The sequence below is a fragment of the Trichoderma evansii genome (assembly GCF_050947405.1).
Source record: "Trichoderma evansii strain SZMC 28006 chromosome Unknown GGI43scaffold_2, whole genome shotgun sequence".
In the NCBI taxonomy this organism is placed as follows: Eukaryota; Fungi; Ascomycota; class Sordariomycetes; order Hypocreales; family Hypocreaceae; genus Trichoderma; species Trichoderma evansii.
In genome coordinates, this window is record NW_028145204.1 from 696,721 (window position 1) to 711,819 (window position 15,099).

The 15,099-nt window shown below is 52.6% G+C and overlaps 3 protein-coding genes across 3 annotated transcripts; 1 reads left to right on the forward strand and 2 right to left on the reverse strand.

Annotated features, from left to right (window-relative positions):
* Nucleotides 1-1,226: 1,226 nt before the first annotated feature.
* Nucleotides 1,227-4,586, forward strand: GGI43DRAFT_420288 (alpha-mannosidase; the record flags this gene model as incomplete). Its single annotated transcript, XM_083207795.1, has 3 exons — nt 1,227-1,372; nt 1,436-3,176; nt 3,237-4,586. The coding sequence occupies 3 exons, from the start codon at nt 1,227-1,229 to the stop codon at nt 4,584-4,586; spliced, it is 3,237 nt and encodes a 1,078-aa protein (XP_083064766.1).
* Nucleotides 4,587-5,093: 507 nt separating this feature from the next.
* On the reverse strand, nt 5,094-6,823 carry GGI43DRAFT_144908 (kinase-like domain-containing protein). The gene is made up of 3 exons (XM_083199338.1): nt 6,523-6,823; nt 5,836-6,427; nt 5,094-5,756 (listed from the first exon to the last, which is right to left on the reverse strand). Exons 1-3 carry the CDS (start codon nt 6,640-6,642, stop codon nt 5,191-5,193), a joined length of 1,278 nt encoding a protein of 425 aa, XP_083064767.1. The 5' UTR covers nt 6,643-6,823; the 3' UTR covers nt 5,094-5,190.
* A 432-nt stretch (nt 6,824-7,255) lies between these two features.
* On the reverse strand, nt 7,256-14,478 carry GGI43DRAFT_392832 (DNA-binding E3 ubiquitin-protein ligase SNT2 domain-containing protein). Its single transcript, XM_083204600.1, has 6 exons — nt 14,104-14,478; nt 13,269-13,941; nt 12,703-13,186; nt 10,011-11,829; nt 9,547-9,946; nt 7,256-9,460 (listed from the first exon to the last, which is right to left on the reverse strand). Exons 1-6 carry the CDS (start codon nt 14,116-14,118, stop codon nt 7,911-7,913), a joined length of 4,941 nt encoding a protein of 1,646 aa, XP_083064768.1. The 5' UTR covers nt 14,119-14,478; the 3' UTR covers nt 7,256-7,910.
* Between the last annotated feature and the right edge of the window lie 621 nt (nt 14,479-15,099).

Consider the following 15,099-nt stretch of genomic DNA (forward strand, 5'->3'; position numbering starts at 1 on the left):
CATAACAGCATAAGCCGCCCAGAGAGAGCTGGTTGGGCAGCAGCAAAAGGCTGTCTCTTTCCCGGTGTGCGGAGGTAGTCGTAGGTACTCGTGTCCTATTTGTACCAAGCTTTCTCTCTGCATCTCATCGGCGTCTCTTTCTTTTTTTTTTTTTTTTCTCTCTTCCACTCTTTTCATTCTCTTCATCTCTCTTCTTGTCCATTATACTTTACCAACTGCAGCTTCTAACCTTTATCCTCTTGGTGTCATAACTATACGCGCCGACATTACGTTAAGCGCCCACTCAAGAGCACCTGTGCTGTTGTTGGCCGTCTTCAGTTTCACTGTGCCGCTCTCTTCAAGCTGGTCCCGGTCTGGACAGATTTTGACAATACCGGGCTTCCACGGGGTATGTTGGAATATTCATACTCAATTGATACGGCTTGAGACACCTCTTCGGCTTCTGTCGCCCGAAACATCGTATCCTACCTAGCCCTCACCGGCGCTGCTGGGACCCCTTGTCTAACTGAATCTCGACCCTACTGCATTCGATTTTGAATACTGTCTCTCTCTTTGTGCTTTTGCATATTTATTCGTCTCTATACCCTGTTATCTTGGTCTACTCCTTATTCCTCAGAAAACAATTGAGATTGCAAATATGAGGTGCGTACTTTGCTATTCTAGAGGTCCAGAAAGAGGAGCATCGGCCCATTCCAGCTTGTCACCCCTGAGACAATGGCTGGGGATCGAGTCCAAACTCCCCGCACGCTACCTCCAACACACCACCGATTTTCACTCCTTTAGCGCCCCCCATGCTTGTTACATCGCCTAAGAAACTGGGAATCTTTGTTTTTGGAGCGGTGTCTTCCCCACCTCCCCACAAGCAGTGACGGTATCAGAGCTTCCCCGAAGCTGCGCAAGCTATGCAGGTCCTGGTGACTCGGCGCTATATTATTATATAATACCGAACTGCTCTCACACGCTGACGGATCTCGGCTCACCTTGCGATTTCTCCCATTCACATCACTGCTTGAATAATTGGTCGTCAGGTTGTCGCTTGTTTCAATTCGCTGACTGCAATTGGCAGTTATAACGACAGCTTAATTGACAACCCTCTGCCCGTCTCATCCGACTGTCCTCAGCATTCGCCCTCCCCAGACAATCTTCAGCCTCTCCCAGGCAAGCTTCGGCGACTGTCCAATCGATCAGCACCACCCGCTCCAGGACACACCCTCGACGCTCATACCATGGGCGGCGGCGGCGAAGTGAGGAGCAGCGTCTCCTACCCTGTCTTTGCTCATCGGCCTGTTGGCGTCCCCAAGACTAGCATTCTCAAAGGCCGTATCGAACCATTCTATAAATCAGGACAGTATGATAAGGTGAATTTGCTAGCGTATGTCTTCCTGTATCTCATCCATTTTATCCTGGTCCCAATCAGTTGACGCCTGCCATATAGGAATCTCTACAATGCCAGGTACTCAGGCAAACCGCACGTTCAGATCTCCGTCTGGAGCGCTCCCGGACAAGAGCGACCGACCTTTGAGCATGCAGTTTCCCAACAGTTTAAAGAGACACATACCGGCGCTGCTTTCGGACCTTCGTGGTCTACCCATTGGTTCAGAGTCGTTTTGACTGTTCCCGAAGCAATCGCTAATGAAGAGCTCCTCGAGCTCCAATGGGACGGCAACAATGAAGGCCTTGTGTGGACCGAGGACGGCATGCCACTCCAAGGCCTGACTGGTGGAGGTGAGAGAATCGAATGGATCATTCCTCGTTCGTTCCGCGACGGTAAACCGCACACTATTTACGTTGAGATGGCTTGCAACGGCATGTTTGGGAATGCGCCCGGCGGGAAGGCCAGCATTATGCCACCGGACCCAAATAAATATTTTGCGCTTGGAAAAGCCGACATTGTAGCTGTCAATGTCCCTGCCCGCGGTCTCTTCTTCGACATGTGGGAGCTAGGTGATGCTGCTCGAGAACTCCCCGAGAATTCTGCCGAGCAGGGCCGGGCACTCGCTGTTGCTATGAAGATTATCGATACATTCGAGGTGAATAATCAGGAATCTATCCTCGAATGTCGAAAACTGGCGCAGCAAATCGTTGGTCCTGATGTCGATTCTCATCGGGTTTATGAGGTTGGCCCAGAGCCTGTCGTTTTTGGCATTGGCCACTGCCATATTGACTCTTGTTGGCTGTGGCCCTTTGCAGAGACAAGACGAAAAGTAGCTCGCTCATGGTCGAGCCAGTGTGATCTGATGGACCGCTATCCAGAGGCTCATTTTGCTTGCTCTCAGGCCCAGCAGTTCAAATGGTTAAAGCAGTTATACCCCAAGGCTTTCGATCGTGTAAGGCGAAAGGTTAGCGAAGGCCAATTTCACCCCATCGGTGGCAGCTGGGTTGAGCATGACACCAACATGCCCAGCGGCGAATCGCTTGTGCGTCAATTCTTCTATGGCCAGCGCTTTTTTGAGGCGGAGTTTGGATCACGTTGCCGCACTTTCTGGCTTCCTGATACATTTGGATACTCAAGTCAGCTGCCCCAGCTTTGTCGCCTGGCAGGCATGGACCGTTTCATGACTCAGAAGCTGAGCTGGAACAATATCAACAACTTCCCTCACACTACATTTATGTGGGTGAGTCCTGATGGAAGCCAAGTCATCTGCCACATGCCTCCATCCGAGACGTACACAGCTGAGGCCGATTTTGGCGATTTGAAACGCAGCATCTCCCAGCACAAAACCCTGCGTGTTGACAACACCTCCTTGCTAGTATATGGCAAGGGCGATGGTGGTGGCGGCCCTACCTGGCAGCACCTGGAGAAGCTTCGACGAATTGCAGGAATCAGCAACACAATTGGAGGTATTCCAAAAGTAAAGCTCGGCCATAGTGTCGATGACTTCTTTGACCGCCTCGCTCCAAAGGCCAACGAGCTTCCCACGTGGCATGGCGAGCTATACTTTGAGCTACATCGAGGCACATATACTACACAGGCAAACAACAAGTATTACAATCGCAAGGCTGAAGTTTTACTGCGAGATCTCGAGCAGCTTGCGACACTTGCCTCCCTCAAAAACAAGTCATATAAATACCCTACTGAACAGATTGATAACATGTGGGAGGGTGTACTTCTTTGCCAATTCCACGACTGCCTCCCTGGCAGCTCTATCGAAATGTGTTATGACGATTCTGACAAGGTAAGACGAAGGCGCTTATTTCCCGGTAAATAAATGAATTGTATGCTGACTAGCTCCTAGATATACAAGGAGACATTTGAGACGGGCCATAAGCTTCTCGCAGAGATTTACAAGGCTTTGGGCGCCAGCGACTCGCAACCCGATGGCCTCCACGAGTCCACCGTTCTCAACACATTGCCCTGGCACCGCAAAGAGCTTGTCGAGGTTTCCGATACCCAGGTTGGCATTGCTTGTGGAGACGGCCCGCTGCTTGCACTTCGCACTTTCAAGATCCAGGAAGACAAGCCAGCTGTTTCAGTGCAGCAAGTGGGCAACCAATTCATACTAGAAAATGACGATCTTCGCGTTGTCGTTGAAGACGGCTGTATCACTTCATTGTATGACAGGGTCAACGAGCGCGAAACTATTGAGAAGGGCGGTAAAGCCAACAAGTTTGTTATTTTTGATGATATTCCACTCTTCTGGGAGGCTTGGGATGTCGAGGTCTATCACCTCGAGACTCGCCGAGAGCTCAGCTACGGTCAAACTAGTGTTCACGAAATCAAACCTCACCGCGTCACTCTTGCTACCGAGATTAAGATTAGCAAGAATAGTTCCATCACGTCTTACATTACTCTGTCAGCTGCCCTCAAGGGCCAGACTTCTTGGGTTGAGTGCAAAGCCGAGGTGGATTGGCATGAGAACTCCAAGTTCCTCAAGGTCGAATTCCCTGTCGACGTTGTTAACTCAGAGGCCTCTTACGAGTCCGCATATAGCATTACCAAGAGGCCTACTCACTACAATACGAGCTGGGATATGGCCAAGTTTGAAGTTTGCTGCCATAGATTTGCCGATCTATCGGAGCACAATTATGGTGTTTCTATCCTCAATGACAGCAAGTATGGTTTCGCTACAGCTGGCAAGCTAATGCGCCTATCTCTGCTTCGATCGCCAAAGGCTCCCGACGAGCATGCGGATATGGGCCGCCACTCGATCCGATGGGCCATCCTTCCTCACAAGGGAGGTCTCTCTTCGACTACCGTCAGGGCGGCATATGCCTTCAACACCCCACTCAAGGTGCTATCCGCGCCAAAGGCCACCATTGAAAGCTTAACCAGTGTTCCTATCAAGCTTATCAACGCAGATGAATCCGCCTCCATTATACTAGATACTATCAAGCGGGGCCATGATGACGAGGACGTCAGCCGTCGCGAGGGCCTTCGTGTCAATAGCGGGCGGAGCATCATCCTTCGTTTATACGAGTCTTTGGGTGGACGCAGCCGAGGAACCATTCAAACAGAGTTCGATGTGAAACGCGTTACTAAAGTCAATATCCTGGAAGACGAGATTGAAGAGGTTTCATTGGAAGATGGCAAGTTTGATATTACCCTACGACCCTTCGAAGTGGCGACATACAAGCTGCAGCTGTAGGGAAGTGAAGACGCCAATTGTATTTGCCTTACTTCTAGCATTCGCATAATGCTTGGGACATGAGGTGGTTCAATGGCCGCTACGGTTAATCAAAGGGGGAAGAGTTGAAACTATACGCAATAACAGGTTGTCGTTGGAATTACAAGTGGGCGAATTCGCGTGATAGCAATGTTGATAACTTTGTTGCCTCTGTTAATTATCACAAGTGATGCTGGATGAAATATAATTTTACCGGCATTCCTCCTTATGAGAGTATCTTTCTCTGTTTGTCTGTCTTTTGTCTTGCTTTGCTTCTCTAAATCAAGTAATTCATTCAATCCGTTATAACGCCGACGCCCTTTGCAGTAGATATACATATATATGTCCACGGCAAGATAAGATATCATAAAATAGGAGACGGCTCCGCCCATCAGCTAGTATAGAAACATGTAAAAGATTTTCGTCTCAGGCTCACATCATATCCTATGCCCTACAACCCCAAAAAAAGAATAAGAAAGGTAAACACGGCTTGAATGACAAATCCGAACCAAGAATTGATTATTCAACGTCATGATGAAAATTGGAATTTCAAGCTGGGAGGATCCGGGCTGGCGCGCAGCAGTTCTCATGAAAGATCCTCGGGTAGCTCCTCGACAACTTGCTCAACCATGGTGATGAGCTCATTGATGTCAGGTCGCTCCGCAGGCTCGACCTTAAGACAGGCTCGAACAATGTTGCGAATGGGCTCGCTAATGGAGACATCCCCAGAACCACCAGCGCCGCCGGCAGCAGAGGCGTTACCAGTCGCCTTGGCCTTGGCCGCCTGGATGGTGTTTGTGCGCTTGGGCGCACCTCCGGGGTTCTCGTCTGGGAAGCGCCAGTCGCCGCCAAGGACGCAGAGGCTGAGGGTGCCTCCTGTCTCGTCGGATCGCAGCTCGAAGGGGGACTTGCCGACAAGGCAGGCGTAGAGGGTGCATCCGAGGGACCAGATGTCGGTCTTTGTGTCGATGACGGTGCCGGTGCGGACGTCAAAGAGCTCTGGGGCGCGGTAGGGCATGGTGGAGTGCTCGGCGGCGGTGTCTTGGATCTGGAGGGCGAGGGACTGGGAGGTGACGGGGACTGGGGAGGCGGCGACGGAGCCAAGATCCATGAGGATGGGGGTTGAGCCGGAGTCGTCGATCATGATGTTGCCTGGAGAGGAGGGAGATGTTAGTCAGATCGAATAATACAGTAATACTTGGATTTGAGGATTGATTTCACGGCTTCTTACCTGGCTTGATATCACGATGAGCATATGATTTGATCTTGCCGCCTGATTCGCCCTCGATGCGATTTCCGGATTCCATGAGCGGCCGCTCCTGTTCTCCTTGCTCCTGCTCTTCCGTACGCTTTCCCCTTGTGCCCATCTTCTTACCACCAGGTCGCGAGGAGCCAGCATTCTCATCGTGGTCTTCTTCCCGGCCCATCTCCATGCGCTCCGCGGGAGCGGGCTGATACTCATGCATGGCACGCAGAGCCTTGCACACACCCAAAAACAGCATCATCAGATGGCGCTCGGGGAAGTGTCCGTGGTTGACAAGGTTGGCATTGATCATGTCCTGCAGGTTTCCGCGGCGATAGTACGGCAGCAGAACGTAGACGGTCTTGCTGGCGTCGTCGCCGCTGCCGCCACCGCGGTCAGTCGCAACGCTGTGGTCAAAGGCCGAGATGATGGTGGGGACGTGGTCGAAGAGCCGGTAGGCGTCGACCTCGCGCATGGCCTGCTGGACGGACTCGGCGCCAAAGGGACATCGGATCTTCTTGAGGGCGAAGAGCTCGTGGTTTGAGGTGTCTTCGACGAGGTAGACGTAGGAGAAGCCGCCCTGTAGGAATGGTTTCGTCACTGTTAGCTGCTGCTACCACTACACCACATTGTTCTTAAAGAGAGGGGAGTTCTCTCCCTCTTTTTTTTACGCACCTCGCCTAGCAGTCGCTGGATCTTAAAGCTCCGGCTGTTAATCTTGAGAGTCGGAGATCCCGGAAAGCAATTCAGGCAATTGCCAAAAGAATAGAACAAATCCGCCAATATCTGCGCCATGATGAGGAGTTTTGCGTCAACGCTGCGCCTTGAAATGCAAATAATAGCTCTGCAACTCTCAATGTAGTCTCTTTTTCTACTTCAGCAGCAGGGTATCCCTCCTTCTTTCCCGCAGTATCCTTTATCTGTCTGGGTTCGAAAACTCTCAGCTCTCTACTAGCTCTCCGGCGTATTGTTTTGATGCGGCCTATCGGGTCGAGATTTCGGCTTGTCTGCGAATGGTCGCTATGGTGCGGAGTTCGTTCCAATGGAGGGGTAAGAGCGGCGCTGATGTAAAACAATCAATTCAATGCGTATCAGCTGGATGAGAGAGGGAAAAGCCCGGTCGCGGTGGTGAGCCAGGAATTGCGACTTTGTTTTGTTTAGTAAGTTGAGTGAAGGACGGTTTTGGGACAGCTTGACGCTGGTGGTACTTTGACAAGGTACATTGGTGTGTCTTCCTTACGTATCGGCGAAGCAGGCCTATCAACCTCTGACCTCAGACACACTAGCCCTGGGGTGCTGAGCTAACGTGGGCTATTTTTGGGCGCGCTAGTAGTCACGAGAAGGTATTGACAAGTAGCTTAATAGCTGGCATAATCACTAATCATATAGAAAATTGATCTCGTTCGGTACTCAGAATACTGTAGAGTACATCCTCATAGTGCTGATCCGTCGCAACCACAACTCCGCCTCATTGGCTCCGCCTCATGATAAAGGTCCAACATGGCTTATACCCAGCAACGGATCATTGCATCACAGCTCTGTGCTTTTTCTTGGTATTATTTTTTGTATTATACAGAAAACCAAATACTACATTAGTGCCGTCATTTCCAATAACACAATATACTATATAACATTCGATAATGCACTTTTCCCCCCCAAAATATGCATACTGCATTGCCATCTATAATTGGATGAATCATTCAAAAGCCACGATTGTGTGGTCCAACTCCCCTTTCTTTGCTCCTCCCGTAAGCTCTAATTTTGAGACAGTGTAGAGAAATTCTCTAGATTCACGAATGAATCTGCTCCATTGTACGCCATAATAGCAGCGCTGGTCTCTCAGGTCCTCTTTCGACCTTTATTAATAATTTTATCGTTTTGAATGAAAAGAAAAGCGAAAAAGACAGAACGTTTAATGCATATGACCGATCGTCTCCAAACAAAAAAACAAAAATAACAATAACAAATACACCGTATATATACGAATAAATTAGGCCAAAGTGCATTAGCTTTCATTGCTAATGCCCTAGAGTAGACTCTCTGAATAAAAGCTGACCAAAACCTCAAGAGAGTAAGTTGCGAAGTGAAGGATTCGTACTCGCGGCTGTAGCTGGCCTGCTTTCTGGAGGTCGTGGGGCCATAGGAGCCGACGATGGAGGCAGCTCATGAGGCTGAGGCGGCGGCGGCGGTAACCCGTTCCTCATAATCGGAGGGCTAGCATGTGAGGCTGGTGGATATGATGATCTCTGAGGATGTAGACCATGCGAAAATGCATCAGCTCGCGGCGGTGGTGGTGGCGGCGGAGGTCCGTTGTTCATGAGGTGAGCCGGAGGATGGATAGGTCCTCCGAGACCTGAATGTCCGCTGTGGTATGGGGGGACGTACGGAGCGGGAGCAGTTGGCCCACTCATACGTCGTGGGGAGGGAGGGAGCCCATTACTGTACCCATGTCCGTGTTGATGCCCACCGGGCAGCGGTGCAGCTGGAGGCGGACCAGCCATGGCAGGCGGCCTCAGAGCTGAAAGGTTCGATACTGGCGGCGGTTGGGGCGGCGGTGGGCCGCCGTGCAAGAGAGGCGGGGGCGGACCACCGTTAATGTGACGAGGAGGTGAGTTATGCTGGCTGCTGGGACGATGAGGTGCCCACTCAGGATAGGCTGTCGTTCTGCCTGGTGGCGGCGGTGGTGGTGCCGGCGGATATGGGTGTGCCATTGGAGGTGGACGGTGCCCTGTTACCTGAGCTGGTGCATGAACCGGTGCGGGTATCGGTGGAGGAGTAGACACAGCTGGCATTGCATGGGAGCCTGGTGGTGGTTGCGGCCAAGAAAGGGGATGGCTCATATGGCGTCCGTCACGATAATCGACCACATTTGGCGGCGGGGGAGGAGGAGGAGGCGTTGAGCCTCTCAAGGGAGGCACCGGGGCCATAAGAGTAGCCTCCATCGGCTGGGGACGTGCAAGTTCGGCAGGCGGAGGTGACGGTCCAGTTCGCAGAGTCAACCCCGGACTACGGGGTGTCTTTCGTAGCTTGTGACATTTATGGCATTGGAACTTTCGTTGCTCAACAAACTTTTGTGCTTCTGATCCAATGGCCCCGTGATGGCCATTGGTAAGTCTCCGCTCTTGGAAGTTGTCAATCGGCCACCATCTCAAGGAGACGTCTATGCCGCATGTGATGCAGATTTTATCGCCCGGATGCTGGGCATGGGATCCAGGATCAGCCACATCGCTGTTGCGCGGCGGAGCCCAAGTACCATTGGGGGCCGTTGTAGTAGACGCTCTTCGACTCCATGTCTGAACTGGTGCTCCGGATATCTTCGCCGCTGTTGTTATCTGGTTGGCCTTGCGAACCGTACCAGTCAAGGTGAGGTCTGCCTGCTTGAAATTCTGTACGTAGAGTTGAAGGGCATTCAATCCCGTCTCGCTCACAACATCATGAATCCGATGGACAATCGTTTTAGTGGGAGCGTGCTCTTTACACCAAAGTACTGCTGACATGATCCCACTCTCGCCGTTAATGGTGACAATGTTAAACTGGTCGCGCCGGGAACTCTTGACTGGGGCAATGTCAAATCCGAGAATATGCCCTTTTTGTCGAGCGCATTCAACGTGATCTATTTATCAAGTTAGTTTGATGAGCGCCAAACTAGTCCCCCAAGAAGATAAAATCAGAAGGGGGAAAGAGAAGAGAAAAGCTTACAAGATGCGCGGCATTGATGGCAAGGCACACATGCCCCACCTATCTGATTGCATCCTTGGCAGATCTCGTCATACTTTGATCTTGAGATGGATGGGATTCCCTCAGATGGTTCCATTGCCTTGGCGTTGCCGAACTTGACTTCGGGGGTCCATACGGCGCAGGTGACATGCACCCAGTTATTGTCGGCCGTACGCTTGAGCGGCTCGCGGGGATTGACCGGGCGATTCATCTCTTCCTGCTTCTTGCGGTAGTATTCAGCAGCTTTGCGGGCTTGTTGAACTTCTATCTTTTCTCGCTCGCGGTCTTTCTCAGACATCTTCTTCTTGTGGTGTGTGAGCTTTGGCAGCTCGACAAAATCATGTTCAGTTTGTTCAACAGGACACAAGACACATTTATATTGCTACAGAGGTTGTTAGTACATGGCTTCTGGTGGAAAAGGAGAGAGAGAAGTATGATGAACTTACGATCGACACCTGTGGGCTCTTATCATTCGCACACATGTCACATATCCATTTGCCCTGGACCTTGTTGTCAATAATGCCGTAGCAGTTGCGGTGGACTGTTAGGCGACACTCTCGACATGAGAGGTGCTGGTCTCCCATTGGCTCCATCTGATCGCAAATGGCACAAGGAAGAGTTCGAGGCTTTGGCATTTCAGGGGCGGCAGGCGACTCCACAGCTGCTTTCTCCTTCTTCTTAGTCGGAGCTGCGCTAGGAGTGCTACCGGCCTCCGAGGGTGTTGCCTCGACTTCTTTATCGGCTGCAGTCTTGAGCTTCTTCCTAGGGGGCTCCTGAGTCTCGCCAGGCTGAGAGGAGGCAGCTTTGGAAGGAGTCGGAGCTCGTTCGGGCGTCATATAGCCCATTTCTTGTGCAAGCTGGAGCTCTTTGAGAAGTTCTTCATCTTGCTTGCGTTTCCATGCACGGCCACCAGCCTGCGCAACCTTCTTAGCCACTTCTTCAATAACTTCATATCGAATAGCATAACGTCGCCATAGTTCGGCACAGCGCCGACATAAGGCGACAACGTATTGGTTCCCAGCTTTATCCTTCCCAGTTCCCTTGAGGCCCTGGTCATTAACAAGTCCAGGAAGCGGGTTCGGCGCTCTTCTCCATTGGCGGTCTTGCGTCCTGTTGCAGAATTGGCAGATGAAGCTTCGCTTCTTCTCTACCGCCTTCTCTGCGTCGAATGCAGAATCGTCGTCGTCGTTGGCCACATCGTCAGCAAGCTTCGAAGCTGCAATGTCTTCGCGCCTAGCTTGCTTCTTTCCTTTTCGACCGGGGAAGCTGCCCCAAACTTGCTGTCCCCTTTCAGTTTTCTTCCAAACGTAATAGTGCCGGACAATCTCTCCCGGCGACTTCGATTTAACGTGTTTCATGACGAGATGCAACTCAGAGCCGAATTTTGAAACGCCTTCCTCGAACTTCTTGACCTCGGCCGGGCTGAAGTTTGGTTCTTTGAACTCACTCCTGGGCTTCTCTGAGAGGGCAGTGAGAGCCTTGGACTCATCAAAGTCCTCGCGAAACAATGATTCGATGGCGGCATCTCGAAGGTTAGTAGAGCGCTCGGGAAGGTCTAGCTTTTTAGCCGTCGACATAGCGTCGGCAACATAGTCATTTATCTTGTCAGAAGACGGGGTATCTGAGGTTGGCGGCTTCCATAGTAATGTGGCCGTGCAATTGGGGTCATTTTCGTCCAAGTCCTCACCGCGAGCGACGTATCCCGGTGGCTGATCTTGGACCCACTTCGGCCGCTGTCCTCGGCGAGCCTTTTCGGCCTCCTGCTGTTCCTTGAGTAATTTCTGATCTTTTTTGCCGCCCTTTTTAAACTCCAGCGGCTTGACATACTGAACAGGTTGACCGGGCCACGCGCCAACAGAAGCCTGGTTTCTCGGGCCAATACGGGTGCCTGCACGAGGGTAGATGCGATCATCGTAGTCCAGGGCATCCTCCGGCTTGCAGTGCATGCCGAGATAGCGCCACGGCCAGAGACTAGCCTGGTAAATCTGCTCCGAGGTTCCCTGATGAGGCGCATCATCGTCGGCGGGGCTTGTCCTGTTGGTTTCGACGCCATGAGTATCCTCTTCGTCTTCATCCAGGAGCTCATCGTCGTCTACGGTGTCGATAGTATTTGGCGTGTGGCGAGCTTCCAACTTGCGCTCCTGAGCCCGACTGCATGCAGCGCAAGACCAAGCAAAACCACGTGAAGGTTTTTTGAGCAACGGTGGCTTGACGCAGTTCATATGGTATGTGTGCTGACACACTGCGCAGTCAACGGAATCATTGCTGTTGGTGGGGAATTGGTGTTAGTATAAAGAGGTTATCAAGTTGGGTTGGCTTGTGAAAGGTATAAGAGAAAAAAACAGCAACAAAGAAAAAAAGAGATTCTGCCAATCCGATTCATTTTTTCGCCGGTGCTTGATGATAAAACATCAAACTCATGCTACTTGGGATATCCCCCTGCTGTGGCTTTTTTGGAGCCGATGCGGTGATGCGCTGCACGATGCTTCTTCAGCGGCTCAAAGTGACATCGGACAGTGCCTAAACGGGCCACCGGAATCGCTGTCACTCTCGGACAGTAGCAGTCGTGCTTGCCAGGCATTGGCTCAGGCTCTGGCGGTGGTCCGACCTAGGCCAGCCAGCAAATTGCATGCACATGCACGCACGGCAGAAGCACACGGTGGGAGGGGACGACACGCAAGGCGAGGCGGAGAATGAAGGAATGGGAGGGGGGTGTGTCGACGGTTGTGGTAACTGGGGCTCCCCCCAACTGGAGGGGCGCCCAACCCGGCAATCCCTGGTGAAGGTACCTGAAGAAAAAAGGGCTCTCCCTGAAAGAGGGGGGTAGACGCATTGTACTGGTGGGCTGGCGACCAAGTACCAGCTACCTCAGGAACCTTGTCCTGCGCAAGGGACTTCGGCCGAATGGAGCCGGGCATCGCAGGTACCAGCGAGAGCAGAGGGCAAAGGGCGCCACGGAGCCGGGTACGGCGCGGTACTTGCAGCGCTGCAGCTGGAACTGGAAACACAAAACAGATAGGGCAGGGCAGAGACAGACAAGACAGACATGACAGGGACAAGGACGCGAAGAAAAGAGAGAAGAAAATACCACCCTAGGCCAGATGGAGCGCCTTGTAGGGTCGTGTCGACGGTACGTACCTTGCGCAATAGCCGCTGCATCTCTTGCAGAGCTTAACGGCGCTAGTCAGCTCCTTGCCACGCCCCTGCTCGACTAGCACGTATTGCCAGCGCTCGTCCAGCACCTTCTTGACCTTTTCGGGCACGTTGACAATGAGCCGGGTGGGAATCAGATCGTAGTTCTTCTGGATGTACCTGTCGTACAGTTTCTCGTACCAGAAGCTGTCCGGCGTGCGACGGTAGTCGTCCATGCTCTTGATCTCCAGCCGATGCCTGATCTGGCACTTGCCGCGCAGGGCCGTCAGGGGGCTGATGTCCGAGTGCATGCTGGCAAAGACCATTCGCGTGTCGCTGGCCTTGCGCCCAATGTCCTTGGGGCGATAGAACCAATTGATGCGCACCGCGTCCACCGGCCGGGAGGCGTCGTTGTTGGTGTGCATGAACTCCATGATGCGGCCCAGGTAGTAGGGCTCTCCCGGAGGCTCGCACACGAGATAGACGTGATCTGCCAAGATGCTCTGTTAGCAGGTGCAAATTGCCCTCTGGCAATAAATAGGGTGGAGGTGGATCCCGGCCGTGCTACCTACCATTCGCCTCGAGCACGGTGCCATCGTCGGCCACCATTCGACCATTGTCTGGCCGGCCTTTGCTCGTCTCGAATGTGAGCATGTTGGATTCGGGCCATGTCATGCCCTGGAGCTGGGCCTGCGCGGCCAAGGCGTTCTTTTTTGACGCTGCAGTCGTCGACGCCGGCGGCGTTGCTGCAGCCGAAGTTGTGGTTGATGCTGCCGCTGCCGCGCCGCCGCCGTTTTGGTTAGCTGCCGCCTTGCGTTTCCGCGAAGGCTGCGACGTGCCAGTCCCCGACGTCGCCTGTGATGCGTGAATAGTCCCGCCGGATTTTGCATCCTGGTTGCCATTCTGGCTGGGGCTGGCCTTGGAGTCGTCGGCCGCAGCAGCAGCATTTTTGCGTGAGCTGCCGTTGGCGCGAGGCGTCTCGCCGTTGCTGACGCCGTTGGTCTGCCGCGAGGGCTTCTTGCCGGCGTCGCTGTCTTTTTTGTCAGGGTAGTAATCATACATGTCCATCTCAATGTCCTTGTCCTCAGCATAGTTGGGACGAGAGTTGGCTGTCCTGTTGCGGGAGCGAGTCCCGTAGGGCATAGCCTCAATGACTGTCTCTTTGTCTGCCGCACCTGAGGCAGACGACGTCTTGGCCATTGCCTCGGGCGTTGCCTTTGCTTCAGGCTCAGCAGATTTTGAATCCTGTTGTGCGTGTCAGAGCAAACGTTGGCGGCGGATGAAATATATCGAACATGAACGCCAATGAAACCAAAATAGAAGATTAAAAAAATAAATCGTAGTAGTTGCCAAATGCGGCTTGTAAGAGAGCGAAGTATAAAAAAACAGAAAAACAGAAAAACTCACGCTCGGTTGCACCATATTGGCGACGGATTAGCAGTGTGGCCGTGGAACGAGGCAAATCGAGCTTTGTGAAGGCATGCCCGTCTTATGCCTCGAGAAGCGTGTGTGAGTGAAAGTGAGTTGGGAAAAGATGAGAGCGATGGAGGGCCTCGGTGTAAAAGACGAGAGGACTAGACTGAAACGCAATTTATAGCTTCTGCAGTGTCGTAGAGGATACGGGACGATGAGTTGGCACGACAAAACACGCGATAGAGAGCAAGAAAGGTCGTCTCTCGCCCCGAAGACCACGGCGTGGGAAGCGAAGGTTGAATGAGAGAGGAAAAGAGAGTTAGTATAGGCATGAGTCTGAAGAAGACATGCCCTGGCACTGGCGCCGTACAAGCATGGGGGCGGCAGACACTACCTAGCAGGTACTAACCCAGTAGCGTTCCCAGGCCCAGGTAGCCGAGGTAGCGCAGAGGTATGCCTTAGCAGGCTGTGGCGAACCCTGCCGCGGGCTCTGTGCGCATGAGGCTAAACGGCGATGCTAGTGACTTTATATCTACCTGGCGCACCCTTGATTGAGCGGTGCTCCACAAGCCCGCCTCTGGTCTCACACCATTGCTGAATGGACGGATCGTCTCCCAGCTTTTTTCTATGAGGCGTTCATCAGCGCCCACCCACGGACGACGCACACGTTTGTGTCGATTCTGTGGCTGCTGCGTGGCTGTTGCGTGCAATGCGTTGGGACCTGGGCCAGAAACCACATCGCCAGGCAGCTTCGTCTGCCAAAGGCCAAATCCAATATGCACAATGCATCCGTAATGCAGGGCGCTGAACAAAGCGGGAAGCTACCGAAACGCCTCGATGGCCTCCTAACCAGAGGCGCTGGTTGGTTGGCCTGGCCACACGATACGGCACTACCTAGCATCGATGTATTGTCTGGTGTGTGCTGCTAACGGCTCTCTGGCGATCTTCCTTGCTAGCAGGTTCCATTTAATAGACCGCTCTCCGCCGTGG